This window comes from Chinchilla lanigera, unplaced genomic scaffold (assembly GCF_000276665.1).
Source record: "Chinchilla lanigera isolate Chin_1 unplaced genomic scaffold, ChiLan1.0 scaffold00070, whole genome shotgun sequence".
Classification (NCBI taxonomy): Eukaryota; Metazoa; Chordata; class Mammalia; order Rodentia; family Chinchillidae; genus Chinchilla; species Chinchilla lanigera.
Window position 1 is genome coordinate 8,522,721 of NW_004955471.1, and position 15,679 is coordinate 8,538,399.

Below are 15,679 nucleotides of genomic sequence, written 5' to 3' on the forward strand. Positions count from 1 at the left end.
GTTCAGGCTGGCCTTGAGCTCACTTTGTAGCCCAGGCTGGTCTCGAACTCACAACGATCCTCCTGCCTCAGCCTCCCGAGTGCTGGGACTACAGGCATGTGCCACCACGCCCGGCCCCTTGAGGTAAGTATGTAAATAAAGCCAGTCATAAAAAGACAAACACTGTACTGTCAGATTCTAACTAAATGAAGTATCTAAAATAGACTCTTAGAAAACAGAATGGCATTCACTTTGGGCAACGGCAGATGTCCAAGAGGAATCACTGTTCAGTGAGTAGAGTTCCAGTTTTGCAAAACGAAAATGATCCGGAGATCTGCTGTACAAAATGCGAATATAGTTAACACCACTTCACATTTACATAAACGGTTAAGGTGGTAAATTCTGTTTTTTTACCACAATAAAAAAAGAAGAAAAGTGTTAGTTTGGCTTTCCTGGCTTTCCATCATCAAAACTAGCTGAAATGCTACTGATGTTAAAAGAAAGTCATTCCTAGGATCCCAGACTGAGAAAGAGCACAGAAAAAACACGTCCAGAAGGAATAATCTTCCAATATTTGCAAACATGAAAACTGTATTTTCAAACAGCAATCAAATGCATTCTTGAACAGTTCTGCTTCTGTGAACACTAAAGAAATAACACAGGAAGCCATTAAATTGCTCACTGACTTTTTACAGTTTGCAGAAAATGAGATACAGGGAAGAAAACTGACACAGAGTTAGTGTTGGCGATGAGATGTGAATGCAGTTGATTAAATCTGAAATATATGCTTGCTGGAGTTTCACTCTTTTGGGGAGTGGTTACCTATAGATGGGTTCCTTCAATTGTTTAAAAATGCATTAAATAATGTAGAGAAACATGGGTGCTAACCTAAAATGATCCCTGAGTGCTCCTAATACCTCTTTAATTTTGTAGTTTACAGAAGACTCTCTTTGAAATGTGAGCTAGAGAATTTTCAGTGCTAAGGCGATGTAATATTAGATTCTATATCTTTCTCTGAGGCTGGTGCTTCTGGTCTTCTCTCACTGTCCACCCGTTTCCTGCCTGTCATTCCTACACTGTCATCTGGACTTTCCATCACCTGCAGTAAGACCCATCCACATTCTCCAGTCCGCTCCTGGGACCCACCCAGACAGAATCCAGAGCACATGGGGTCTGGAAAGAAGCTATGCAAAATTTGTGTGAATGACTCTCAACTCCAATTTTGAGACACTCAGAATATCTCTAATCACCCTATTACATTTCACTTAAAGAAATGTCTTTTAAGATATTTTTAGTTGCCCAGTACAATCTATAATTTTACTGATTCCGTTTGATTTTCATAGCAGCTCTTCAGGAAGCAGAATTATCATCCTCAAGATAATCTGAAAGCAGACATTAAACATCCACAAACAACAGATGCTAATTAAAAATAAAAGAACAGAAATTCTAACATTTCCAGTAAATGTTCTGCTTTTACTGAAATGTTAATGAAAGCTCTGAGTAAATTTTAAAGTGAGAAACCAAAAGCACCAGTAAGGACCAAAATGGAAGGGAGATTCTATAAGGCAGCAACAAAATGTTCAAATGGGAAGGGGAGCAAGGGGCGGGGGAGGAGAAAGGTACAGAAGGGGGAAAAAGAACTAAGATGCATTCTGTACATGTACCATGATGAATGCAATCACTATGTATGGCATACATGTAATAATACACAAATTTTAAAGCAGCAGTGTCATAAATCACCAATGTCCAAATCTCTTCTACTTTCAGTTACAATAAAATACACCTCTGATACTTGGGGGCTTCAAACTATAGTTTGTATCTCATTCTTTTTTCTTCTTGTTGCAGCTAACTCCTGTCAAAAAAGCTCTGAATTATGTGTCTCTACTTCACTTTGCACCTTACAGTACTTTGGCTGCTACAGTGAAACTCTAATGAACTAGTTCTCTCCAAAATTCCCACTTCGCTGGGTGTGGTGGCTCACACCTATAATCCCAGCACTTGGGAGGCTGAGGCAGGAGTATCATTTTGAGTTTGAGACCAGCCTGAGCTACAAAGTGAGCTCAAGGCCAGCCTGCACTGCATACCAAGACCCTGTCTCCAAAATGACAAAAAAACAAACAAATGAAGTTCCCACTTTCCTTCTAAATTACTAAATTCTATGTAGCTGTGAATGTCCCTGTGAGAACACATGGCTGACTCCAGAATTCATGTTACACTGTCTTGGCTCTTGGTAGCTATTCTCGGCCCAAATCCCAAACAACTTCAACAAAGCAACCTCACTCCTCAGAACTCTGTCGTCTCTAAGGGCTTTATTTTCTAAAGGTGTTGTTCCCTTACTAGCTTATCCTGTATCTTTCATGCATGGACTTATGATTTCAGATACACCCTCTGATCTACTAGTTCTTTCCTCCCACTGGCAAGACAGCACCCTCAGCCCATCTCAGGGAAGGCTCCTCCTCATGCAATCAAGGTGGTGCACTGGAGCACTGATTGTGAGTGGAAACCTGTCACCCCACACACTCTCGTTTTGAGGACAGACATCCAACTGAGTTAGTCTTCACTTTTCAGTCCCAGTTCTACCTGCACTCTGCTTCTTGTTTCTTTGGCACCATCCTCTCAGGAATTGTTGTTATGATCAATCTCCTCCATCTCCATCTCCACCTCCATCTAGCAGGTGTCATGTGCTGTACACTCATGCTTGCAGCTTCCCCAGGCTGGAGCTGCATGCCAGCAGTTCTACAGTTCTGCAATCTCAGCAGCTGTCCCACTACTAGATATTGTCCTCATGGGAGATCTCTGCAGTGACTCTGTACCTATGACTTTTCCTGGACCTCCAGGCTGTCCACAATAACTCTTGAAATTTAGGTGAAGTTCACCATGGTCCCACAGGCCACATAGTACAGGTGCCACCAAGCCTTGTGCCTTATGCATTATTTCTCCATTTCCTCTGAACTACTCGTGTTACCTGGATTTTCTTTTCATCTCTCCTTCCATCTCTACCCACAGCTGCACATCAGAGTTGCACAGGAGTGTCTACCAATTAATAATGATTGCTCTACCTCCAAAGAGTATCATTTTACTGAGTAGGGGTGGATGAATGTTGAAGTATTAAACCTGGGTATCTGTCCTCCAGTCAATGTTGAGAGCCCTGGGTCTCAGTGGTCCATTCCAGTGAGGAGAAGTGTGTGCCCTCTAGCCTTCTTCACAGCTGTGGTCCCTAGTGGTGTGGCTCACAGAAATGCACTCTTAACTCCTCTCTCCTCCAGGCTACCCTGTGTTCATCTTGTACACTTTCCCCAATGTCAAACATGTTTTGACAGTTTGAAGGCCATCAATGTCTCTCTCGTCCAGGTTATAACAGAGAAGCCCATCAGGCTGTAGTAGCCACTACCCAGCTATTCCAGAGGGGCAAGCTCACCACACTGTTAAGTCTCAACACTTCTGAGTATGGTATTTCCTCTACCTGGCCCAAACTGTCTCCCTGTGCACTCTACCTTGTACTTGTATTCTCATTTGGGAATACAGCATTTTTTTCTCTATTAGAAGTGAGGGTTGGGGCTGGGGATTTAGCTCAGTGGCAAAGTGCCTGCCTGGCAAGCGCAAGGTCATGAGTTCGGTTCCCGGTACCGGAGAAAAACCAAAAAAAAAAAAAAAAAAAAAAAAAAAAAAAAAAGAAGTGAGGGTTAAATGGTAAAACAATTTCAATGAACATATCAATAGGAACAAACCTTGTGGCTTTGCTAAATGTGATTTCACATTCATTTCACCTCTTAGACTTTGCACTGTTGGTAACAAGGAAAATAAAATGCTTTAGGTCATCAAAGCCATCATATAACAGAATGTATGAAATAGATGCTAAGGTCCTTTAGAAAAGTAAATACTGAGAACACAAAATCAAGTATATGGTCAACATTTAATAGGTGTCTTGGAGATAATAGAGGACAGTGACAGGTGGCTTCAAGAATATATGTAAGAGTGTCCTTCAAGGGTTACAATTTGTAAAGCAGAGAAACACTTCAATGTTCAAAGAAAATAGTAAACTTCTTTAGTTTTTAATTATTGATCTAGTATATCTTATGAGCATCATCCTGACTAGAGAATAGGGGGAAATGACCATTTAAAATGACATTTAAAAGTGTTACTTAATGTCATCTTCATCTTTTCCCTTCAAACACTATTTTAGGTCACATAGTATATTTTGAAGTCTCGCTCAGTCTTTGAGTTCTCTGCCCTCCTGCAGTGCTCTTCTGTAACACACACTGGTGATGGGTGGGTGTCTCAGTGAGGCGGGATATTTTCGTGCTCTCCACTGGTTTTCAGAGCTCATCAGCGAGTCTGCTCCATCTGGTCATCACGGTGAGTTCCAGACCTCCACACTTGCCAACTTGGGCTAGTGTCATCACTATGATACTGGGGAGCCTCTGGAGTGCGCTCCAACCCTCCTACCCAAAGGTTTGGGAGTGGGGTCATTTCATCCCTGCAGCAGAGGTCTGTGCCAGGCTGGCTAGCCTGTACTCTGTCCTGTGATATCAAAGGGCCATTTTATGAAGCAGTGTCCTCCCATAGTCTCAAAGTATCTTCTGCTTAGTTCATGTTTCAGTCTATCTCACTGGCCCCTCCTAAATTACAGCTTTGAAGAAAACGGCAGCTAGGATGAAGAGGCCAAGAATTTGTTTCCTATACCTTTTCTCTTTTGCCCTTCCTGTATTTCCCAGCAATAAAATAGAGGGGTTCCTTTATCTCCAAGGATCAGGCTTTCTTATGAACCATATTTGATTATAGTAAAGGGCACATATTTTGTTTTTCAAAGACAAAATACTCTCTTCGCCTTCCTCCTATCACAATCCTAATGCTATCCACGACAAATGGATGCTTCTTGTAGAACAGGCATAATTTTTATCCACAGATAAAGCAACAGAGGAAACACTTTAATGTAGTTCAAAGATACTAACCCTGTTACAGCTTGTGACCTTTAATACTGATAGGTCAACTTGACTGGATTACAAAATGACCAGGAGATTGGTAAAGCACACTTTGGAGAGTGTCTGAGTGGGTTATGGGGGTGTGACCTTGGGGTACCTATCTGGTCCTTCGTCACTTCCTCTCTGACACTGTTCCCTTGCCCTGTTTCCTGGCCACCATGAAATGAGCCACTTTCCTCTGCTACACCCTTCCATCATGACACTTCTGCTTTGGAGCCAGCTGACCATGGACTGAACCCTCTAAAACCATGAGCCAAATTAAACCTCCCTTCCTTTAAATTGTAGGTGCCAAGTACGATGTCTCAGTAAAGAAAAGCCAACTAAGACCCAGCTATGAGCAAAAACTAATGGTTCAGAACGTAGTTTTACATAAACGGCTCTAGGACAGAAGCCTTAGCTGAGAAGTTGAGAAGCCAAGTGAGGAAGATGTAAACCAAAGGGAGCTGATGAGTGATGACAGTTGGGACTGTCAATGGCAGCATCACAAAGTCCCTCTTGGCAGTGCTCGGCAAGCTCTGCTGGAGGAAAAGGGCTGCAGGCTGATGATATTCAACAATTGAATCACATCCTACTTTTAATTGCTTAGGATCAGCAAGCAACAATTTTCTGATTACAATTTGGCTTCCTGTATCTCTTTTCTAGAAAGAGGGGGCTGGTCATTTTGACACGACTATTGTAATCCACATAGCAATCATAGTTCACCAAGTATAAAAGTTAAAGCTGGCATCATGGCAGATGTATCAGTTCCTTTCATAATGATTAGCAAGTCCTCCTCCCCCTCCTGGGGAAGGAACCTTGTATTAAGTGAAAAAAATGAGGCCTTCCTTGAGCTTCTATGGCTGAGGCCCAGCTGTGGGACTGGGGTGAAATCACAAAGATTAAAAACTGCCTTATGTGGTATATATCTTCTGAGAAACCCTGACCTTGGCTAAGGCTTTTCTCCTTCAGAACTTTCTTAGACTCAGAACCCGCTTCTTACGTGAGGTAATGAAATTCTACATTGCTGTAAATGGCCATTACGATGGTATTTACCACAGTGAATTTCACCCTAAACATGAACTGGCCCTAAGTAACAACACACTAATGACAGTATTTGCTTCCTTATTTTGACTATCATAAAAATTTATATGTTGGGCATTGTTTCAAAGCTGCTGATGACATGGAGCCACCTAATTCCATGTTTATGGGGAAATTCATTACCTTGGAGAATATGATTTTATCTGGTATGGAGAGAAAATGAAACAGATGGTAGGGCTTTAAAATTTGCAAGTATTTCATTGTTGTCAGACAATTGGTACATGATAATTGCTTGGTCTGGTAAGAATTTATACCCAGCTAACTTTGTAGAATTCAAATAAGGATTGTGGACCACAGGAAAGCAGCAATAATAACAAAAGCAATGACTAGTATCCTCCAGTGACTAAACCTAATCCTTACAGAGCCCCAGTGAGGAAATCCTTCCCATGTGCCCTTTATGTCAGAAAGAGAACTTGCTGAATATGAGCACAAGAGCTGTGATGGGGCTGACCCACATGGCTACACTAACCCCTGTCACATCTCCACACTCTGACTCCATGCACCCAACCCAATTAAGAGTAGGAACCAGAATTCACTGGGTCAACTGCAAAAGTGCTGAAAGAAGAGACTGGCCTCCAAATATCAAGATCTAATTTATTGTTATACTAGATCAAATTTATTTTACCAGTTAGACAGCCCCATGTGACATCGTTTTAATTTATTTTCAACTTTTCCAAAACCCGACTACTTACTTTTAATGAAAGTATCAATATAATTCAAGAATTTTGACTTTCCCCCCTCAGAGCAATTCAAAGCCAGGCCTGAACCTGTGGATAGCCCACACTGAAGAGGAGAGCTGCTGAGTCATCCTTGTCTGGAAAACCAAAGTGTTGGAAGTGAAACCGAAGAAATAACAACTGGCTGGCTTCTAGAAGGTTCCTTTAATTCATTTAGTAGATTTAAACATTGTGGGCACCAAGTAGCTTATCCTTAGCTTTAAAAAATATTCGCTTTAATCTAGCTTGAAAATGTGGGCTCGGGTGGGGGAAAGGGTGAGCCAGAGGGCAGGAGCAGGAGTGGGGTGTTGCTCAGACAACTGGTCCTGTCACCCTGCTGAAGGTCATCCTCTGTCGTGTGGGCACGTGGGCCCTGCTGGGTGACACTTTCCATGGTAACTGAACATTTTATAGCTGACTCTGAAAGCGATTTTACTTTCCAAAGGCTGCTTTCAAAAATGGAAACTACATATTGTTTTAAGTAATAGCAGCGTTAAGTTTAATGCTGTTAATAAACTCAGTGTCAATCAAACCTGAACCTGTGGCCTTTCCAATCAAAAAAAAAAAAAGCTAAATATAAATACATAGAAGTTACTGGTTTTAACTTTTTATTTTCTTAGAAGAGTGTGTCAATGTTAAAAGCAGTGTGAAGTGAGCAGAATTTATGATAGTACCAAAAACAATTCACTCAGGATGCCTAGTGGTAACTACTAATAGGGTTTTTGAGTAACCTACAGAAAATTTAAGCTTCTAGTAGGCAAATATTTTTCATTTGAAAATAAAGATTAAAATTACAGCTACATTTAGGCAGGGAAAATCATTCTAGCAGTTACAAAGTGATATTAAAAGACATATATGAAGACTATTCTGATATTGATCAATGGATTTGCAATCTTTTACTATCAATGGAATTAAGAAGAAAAAAAGAAAGGTCACTCTCTGGGGTCTGTGACATGATCTGAGAGTTTGTACTTAAATCATGTTCCAGGCAAAGCTTTGCCTGCTTTTCAATCTCTATTTTATGCACATTGTCATTATTTTTCATAGGCCTTAGAAAATCCTACCAATCCAGGCATACATTATGTGCATCTAATTAAATTCAAAAGCATCAGCAACTGCCATTTTTACCTTTTCCCTTGCTCTTTTCTGTTATGTCTGCAGCGATACTCTCCCTCTCAATTTGGACTTCAGTTGTCAAATTTAATCCTTAAAGACAGGTCATATTTCACTGTTTCAGATGTTTGCAAATGTATACTTACCTGAATATTCAGATACCACATGTTTGGATTACTTCCAGCAGTATTTCTATACCTTCTTTAAGCATAAGATTTAATAAATACATGTTTTGGCACTGGGGAGGCTGAGGTAGGAAGACTGCTGCAAGTTCAAAATCAGGCTGAGCTACCTAGTGAGTTCAAGGCCAGCCTGAACTACTTTACAAAAATTTGTCTTAAAAAAACCATACATATATATATCTATATCACATATATTTATATTATAATATATATCATATATATGATATATATATAAAACTTTTGGAGTATTAAGTTCTACCAAAAAAGGTAGATGTCAAATTTAACTAGGTAATTCCAAATATAAGGGAACTAAGAGGAACAATCCTGATCAGGCTCAAAAAAATATACTGTAAAAGGAAGATAAAGGCTTCCCATTCATTTAGCTCCTAGCTTTGTTTGAGGGAACTCTACAGGGAGGGCCCACCTTTACAGGTGTGGTATAACTTGGCCTACACTGCATTCTCCCTTCACACTTCATCAGGAGTAGGCTGCTAGTCACCACTGCTGGAGCTTGGATACTGGTGCCTCCCAGGAGCTCGAAAGACTTAGCCTCAGAGCCTCACTGTTGGGAGGTGGCATCTAGTGACCCCACGGTTAATGGTGGGAGCCGTAGGGAGGGTCGTGGCTGGCTTGTGTGGAGAGTGCTTTGTTCTGCCCCATGCTGCGGCCATGAGGTCAAGACTCATCGCAGGCTCAAAGCAACACGGCCGGAGGATCTTGTACCAGAACTGTGAGCCAGAATAAACTTCGCTTTGTTAGTGAGCTGCCTTGGGTATTTTGTTAAAGTGTTAAAAAGTTAACTAGCAGGACCATATGGATCACAACTTTCTAATACCAAGAACTGGCTGAACTCAAAAGTTTATACCTGGTTTTTTTCCAGTACCAGAAATCAAACTCACGACCTTGCACTTGCCAGGCAGGCGCTGTGCCGCTGAGCTAAATCCCCAGCCCAAAAAGTTTATATCTGAACCCGCAATAGCACTGTCACATAATCTGCCAAAACAGATGCAATATACAAGGAGACTTGAAAGACACTTTCAAGGAGACTTGAAAGACACTTACCTGTCTCACAGTTTTCAGCCACAAATCCCTCATACAGGTGCTGGCTGAAGGAGATCTTTACACCTACTCCTTCCATGTGAATGACCAGGAGACCAGGGGTCGCCCTGGCTGGGACTCCTCCGTCTGCAACGTTTAACTGAAACCACGCAGGACAATACTCTGAAGGTGGACTTCCCAGAAGTTTAATTTCTCCTGTGGTCTCGTCCATCAAAAACAATGACTGGGCGTCTGCAAAACTAAAAGTAAGAGCTCCATTGGGCCCCATGTCTGGGTCACTGGCCCTTAGAATAGCAATGGTCTGATTCATAGGCAGCTGCGAAGAAAGAAAAACATCAACAGGATTCTTCTCCCAAACCGGATCATTGTCATTAACATCAGTGACAGACACATGAACAATTACGGTGGTGCTTCTTGGGCCCTTGATGCTACAGTCTCTGGCCACAGCCTGAAATGTGTACTGGGACTGGGCTTCCCGGTCGAGGGTGCGGCTAGTTCTCAGTGCGCCTGTCAGGGGGTCAACGGTGAACGCACCAGCAGACTCATCCACCAGGAGATACTCCGTTTGTCCATTTGGGCCTTCATCCTTGTCCATGGCAGATAGCACTAGAACCACGGTCCCCACTGGTGCATCTTCCCCCACAGAGGACCAGTAATGAGGCATGGAAAAGGCAGGGCTGTGGTCATTGTCATCCAAAACCTTCACCTGCAATTGCATGGTGGCGCTCCGAGGGGGGTCCCCCTGGTCAGAGCACTGGATAGTGAGTGTAAAACTGCTGACTTGCTCCCGGTCCAAAGCACGAGCAGTTGCCAGTTCTCCTGATGTTTCATGAATAACAAAGGACTCATCCGTGTTTCCATCTATCACAGAAAACAATTGAACATATATTGAAGTACGTTGAGAAAAATAGCACCGCTTTGCTAGTATGGCATACACTCATTTATTCATTCAGTAATAGTTGTTTCCTTTCTATCACATCCTAGCACTTTTGTAAGTACTGGGGATAGAGCATGATGAAATCCCTCACCATATGAAACTTCTACCATAGAAAGAAGCAACTGGTGACTTATTCCTGATGGGTCAACATCACTGGATTAAGAGGCACGTAGTAGAGGGGTAAAGTAGGTTCCTGAATGTGTCTGGGTGGGTCTCGGAGGTGTGGCCTGCTGTTCTCCCTGGCACTGTGCCCTGCTCTGCTTCCCAGCCTCTAGAACTCAGCAGCCTGGCTCCACCTTGCCCTTCTGCATGGTGCTTCTGCTTCTGAGCCAGACTTTCACGTACTGGACCCCTGACACCATGAGCTGGCTTAATCCTTTCCTCCTCGAAGGTGTGAGCATCAGGTATCGTGTCTCAGCCATGGGAAAGCTGACTAAATACAGCATAACATGATTCAATATACATCTTAATTGAGTCAATAGCTACAGCACTTGCTTCCCCTAATTGGCAACAGCGTGAATTTTTTGCACGCATCTATAACTTTTTATATTCATATGTTTTTCCTCTGGAGGACCTTATAATGTATGTTTTAGTATTTGAAATAAAATAACAGGAAGCAGGAATAAGAAACAGGAGCCGTGCAGTATTATGGAAAAATATAGTAAATGTTAATGTTTAATTTTTAAAATTTATTATCTAGTAAAAGACGCCTTACCATTAACCTCCTGCAAAATACTTCCCCTAGCTTCAAACATACTCATTTCACCATTCTTGCCACTTTCTGAAGCATCTCTGAAAGTCCTCTTTTGTGAAAGTCTTTAGTTGTGTTGTCATGGTTTCCTCAACATCCTGAATCTATACAAAACATTGAGTTTTCATAGTCCATTTGACTTTTGGAAGAACCAGAAGTTCACAGTGTCAGATCTGCTGCATAAGGTGGATGGTGACACACTGCAATGTATTTATGAGCCTGCTTTTCTATTAGATGAGTGAGTTGGGGAGGCATGTTTAGTCTCTGGCCCCTTCCCTTCTGCTCTTTCCCTGTTCTCTGCTTCCAGGAGGCCATGAGATAAACAACTTTCCTTTGTCACACCATTCCGCCATGATGTTTCTGCCTGACAGTCAGCCAGCCATGGACTGGCCCCTCTGAAATTGGGAACTAAAATATACCTCTCCTCATTTAAACTGTAGGTGTCAGCTATTTTGTCCCAGCAATGGAAAACTGACCCATACAGATACCAAGTATGGAAGAATCAACATATAGAATGCATCAAGTCAGTTTGTACCCTTGGGGGAACTGTAATTAAAAATTACTTACCGATTATGTGATACTTGAGAGCTCCGTTACTGCCAGCATCCATATCAAAGGCCAAAACAGTATAGACGACCTCAGGTTCTTGGTTTTCCAGAACCTCAATGTTGTGACTGGAGACAAGAAACTCTGGTGCATGATCATTTTCATCTTCAACAGTGCAGACAACTGTTGTGGTACAGGACAATGAAGGGACTCCCCCGTCTCGTACCAGGACTGATAAGGAACAGAAAGGTGGCATGGATTGTGGCTGTTAGTGCATGCTGAAAATGTTTCCCCCTAACAGCATTAGATGAAGCTAACTAAGTAGCACTTGGTCCATAATATTTTATTCAAAGACACCTCAGTTCAAAGTTAAATTTCTTCACAGACCTTTTTGGTTTTATGTAAAATACACCAGGACAGGAGGTTCCCTTACCTCGAAGGGTAAAGACATCCTGAAGCTCTCTGTCAAGTGTGGCAGCTGTCACTACCTCTCCAGTGTCAGGATTGATCTTGAAAATCCCAAAGGAAGCCGCAGAGAGGATTTCAAACTGAAGCTTGGAATTGATTCCTTAAGGAAAAGGGAAAGATAAACTTAGCAATTATCCCTTGGGAGTTCACTTGACCATTTTCTTATTTATTTTGCTTTGAATGTGTTAGGATGTAGATGAGGAAGGCAAGATTCTTAGCCAGTCTTCAAATTAAGGTAAAAGAAAATCTCTTTGCCTGTGCTTGCAAAATAAAAGCCTCATGAGCTGAAACGCTCGATTTTCAAAAGTCTTATGAGACTTCCCCACACTGAATGCTTAGGATTTTTTCCCTCCCATAAACTGTTTCTTATGAGTGTGCAATTCTACCACACATTCCTAATTGTTCCTTTTAACACCCTTGATTGTGATTTAATGATGTAATTGTAAGTTTGTGGTACAAGTGACAATTTCTGTAGATTGACCTTCTACTTAAAAGCCTGTGCTCACTTATAAGACTGTTTATTTTCAATCTCAGGAAGCCCATAGAGTTGCTTATGTGTTTATTTTTGTTTTGCTTTTACTTCATAGGCTGTCTCCTATCTGAGTGAGAAATGTGATACTATATTATTATGCATTTTCAAAGTAATTGTTCCCATATTTCTGTGGTTTCAGCTAATGACTTGTTTCTTTCTCCTCATACCCTTGTCACCCTCTAGAACTATGAAAATGAAAATAAAAATGATTTAGTCTAGTTCTGTCACCTAAGTATTTTGGAAATCTGGATCTGAAGATATTTAGTGATATCCTTATGGTACACACCTAGAGAAAGATGTGTGTGTATATGCACATGTATGTACACGTGCCCAGGTGTGTCTGTGTGCACATACACCCATGTATCTGCTTTCAGGCCCTAATACCTGCAGTTGCATGACTTCTATATTATGTCCCTTGAAGACACTTCTCACCATTTAGTTCCTTCCTATCTAGTCCAGCACTGTGAGCTGTCATTTTAGCAATTTATTCCTTTCCATGGGTCTTGGGAACTTATGCCAAAGATGTTGAACAAATCCTCAGCCCAGGATCTTTCCAACTATCTCTCTGTTCTCCTGGATTATCCAATAGATGGAGAGATGAAGGAACTGTCACCCAGGAATTTTTTCTTGGTCAACCCATCCTACTCAGGCTTCCCACCTGACCACCTCCTCGCTCTCTCTTTAATAATGCAGGAGGAAAGGCGGCATTGGAAAAGAGCTCCCTCAGCCTTTTGCCTCTACATTCAACTCCAGCCCCCAGCTTTCTGTCCAGTGGCAAAAGTGATTCTTCAAATACTCTCCCTTGGAATTTTTCTGTAAATTCTGGTCTTTCTACTAAAAATATTCCCTTTGATTATAGTCTCCTGTAGCTAGAAGAATTAAGTTCCCCCCATCCCTTGTCTCTGTAGCCAAATTTCATTGAATTATTCCATCCATTCCCTGCAGCTAGCTTCAAACCACTGCCTGTCACAGCCACTCTTTCTACCATGACAGTGACTTCCTGCTCATCAAACCTGCTGGCCATCTTCAGATAATACCTAAGTTGGCTTCTTGGTGATGTATTGCCAACTCATGTTTTGAAAGAAATGAGGGAACCTAGGCGAAAACAGAGGGAAGAATGGGGGAAGAGGAGTAAAAGAATAAAAGGAAAAGAATTTTCTTTTTCTTGTTTCATTACGACATATCTGTCTCCTACTTCCTGAGTGGAATGGCGGGATCTTTTCAGGTGTGAGCAGCTGATATCTGGACCATCCTCTCACTGGCATCTCACTTACACATTCACTCTACCTCATTCTCAACCCAGGGAGTTCAGATTCCACCTAGGTACAGATGACACCACATAGGCACATGGCGCTGCACCATTTGTTTGGCTGTACAATTCCCTCCTTCCCTTCCTGCCTTCCTGCCTTTGTTGCTTTTCCCCTCCCTCTTCCTGCCTCCTTCCTGTACTTTCTTCATTTCTTTTTTGTGTTCACGTGTTTAACGTACATTTACTGTATGTCAGGCACTGAAGAATTACCTTAGTTCTAAAAGTACCCATTTAGCAGAGGAGACAGTCAAATCGATGAGTCATAGAAAGTATGATGCAATTTATCAAATTGCCGAGGGAGTGGACTGGGGAGGACTTGTCACAGGCAGACAGTTTTCTCATTCATTATTTCATTCAGTAAATATATACAGAAAGAGCAACATTAGGTTCTAAGTTACTGTGCCTTGTACTAAATGTATAACTGCTACCAAGAAAACAAATTCTCCATCCTCACAGTGCTCACCTTATAGTCCTGGACATGGACGAGCAAGCGGGCAATTAGAATTCCATGAGGTAAGACATACGTGAGTGATGTGAGTTGCTTTCTTTATAACCTGAGACCCTAAAGATGAGTTAACCAGGAAGACGGAAGAGTGTGTGAATGCTTTTAAGATAAAATCCAAACACCTAGCCAGAGTCTACAAAGTCCCATATGATGTGAACTCTGCTCATCCCTTCAAGCTTTTCTCAGGGACTCACTCCCTCAGCAGACACCTGGCCTACGCGCCGTCCTGCTGTTCTGGATACACTGCTTCTTTCTGAGGGGCCTCCTTGGTTGCTGTTCCTTCTATTTCCTCCTCCTCTTCAGGTCTTTACATGGTGTTGTAGCTGCTAAACAAATGTCTCAGATCTAAACCCATTGTTCAGCCTTGATGCTGGAGCTGGGCATCCGAAACCACAGGTCTTTGTCAAGTGACTCCCTCTAAGGGTCCGTTACAAAGGGACACTGGAAGGAGACCGAAAGCCAGAAGGAGAGAAAACCATGCTTCCTTTTCCCGATTGCACTCTGTCTCCCTTAGCAATGTCGCTCAGTCTCCTTCATCACTCTCCCGGCCAGGTTCTCCACGACCCCTTCTCACTGCTTTTTCTCAGGTTCTAATAATTCAAATTTCCCATGTTTCCCAGTAGCAGCTACTTCCTAGATTTATTTCTTCTGGACTGTCTTAATAGTCTCCCTTTACTTATTCAGCTATTTAACACCTATAGTGTAGCATCTGGTTTTCTTACCCAAACATGACTGATAAGATATTGGGCAAAAGGAGTTGGTTTCAGGTAATAGGGAATCTGAGATTGGTTTGATTCTCTTTGGCCTTGAATGCAGTACAGAGCTCCTTGCCATGGGAATGATGCTGTACGGGTAACTCAGCACTTGAGGTGGTGTCATGACATGTTAAAGTATCATATGTGTTACGTGTGATGAAATGAGTACTAAGGAACCCAATTCATGAGGGAACCAAATGGCACAGATTTTGGCTACATGAGGTAAACAAGAATATGACGTCGGATGATACTTGAACGTACTTGCAGTTTACAGAAAGAACACTACCAGCTGATGTACTGATGAAGATCAGACCCAAATTGAGTGGTAGATTTAACTGATAGCTTGAAAGTCAGTGCTCATACCCGTGAATACTCATAATCAGAGTCAGATTTCAACAAAATGTAGGCAGCCAAGTACAAATCTGACTCTGTCAAACAGAGCTCATAGATTCAAAAGGAATAACAATATTTTTCTAACTTATATTGGCATAAATCTGAGAAATACCTATGGAAATCAACTTTAAGGATATAAGATGCATGAACATAAAATATCGCGTTGGCTTTGGATGGATTTCTTGATACAGTGTATTTGCCAGGGAGTCCACATTTAACGCGCCAGTTCATAGACTTGTGTCCCTGACAGTTTCTTTAATTGGTCAGATTCAATAACCAGTGGCCTGCAATCACTGAGGCTGAGATGCCCAATCTTCGCTTGCGTATTATGCTGTAAAGAATCCAAAACTTAAGGAAATGGGACTGTTTGCATGT

General features: G+C 41.9%; 1 protein-coding gene across 1 annotated transcript in view; it reads right to left on the reverse strand.

The window, feature by feature from the left end:
• The window catches only part of Dchs2 (dachsous cadherin-related 2), a 221,502-nt gene that overhangs the window by 37,189 nt on the left and 168,634 nt on the right, over nucleotides 1–15,679 (reverse strand). The window contains exons 12-14 of the mRNA XM_005400929.2: nucleotides 11,776–11,910; nucleotides 11,364–11,573; nucleotides 9,112–9,969 (exon numbers count right to left, since the gene is read on the reverse strand). Of these exons, the coding sequence (XP_005400986.2) occupies nucleotides 9,112–9,969; nucleotides 11,364–11,573; nucleotides 11,776–11,910 (1,203 nt within the window). The remainder of the gene's footprint in view (nucleotides 1–9,111; nucleotides 9,970–11,363; nucleotides 11,574–11,775; nucleotides 11,911–15,679) is intronic.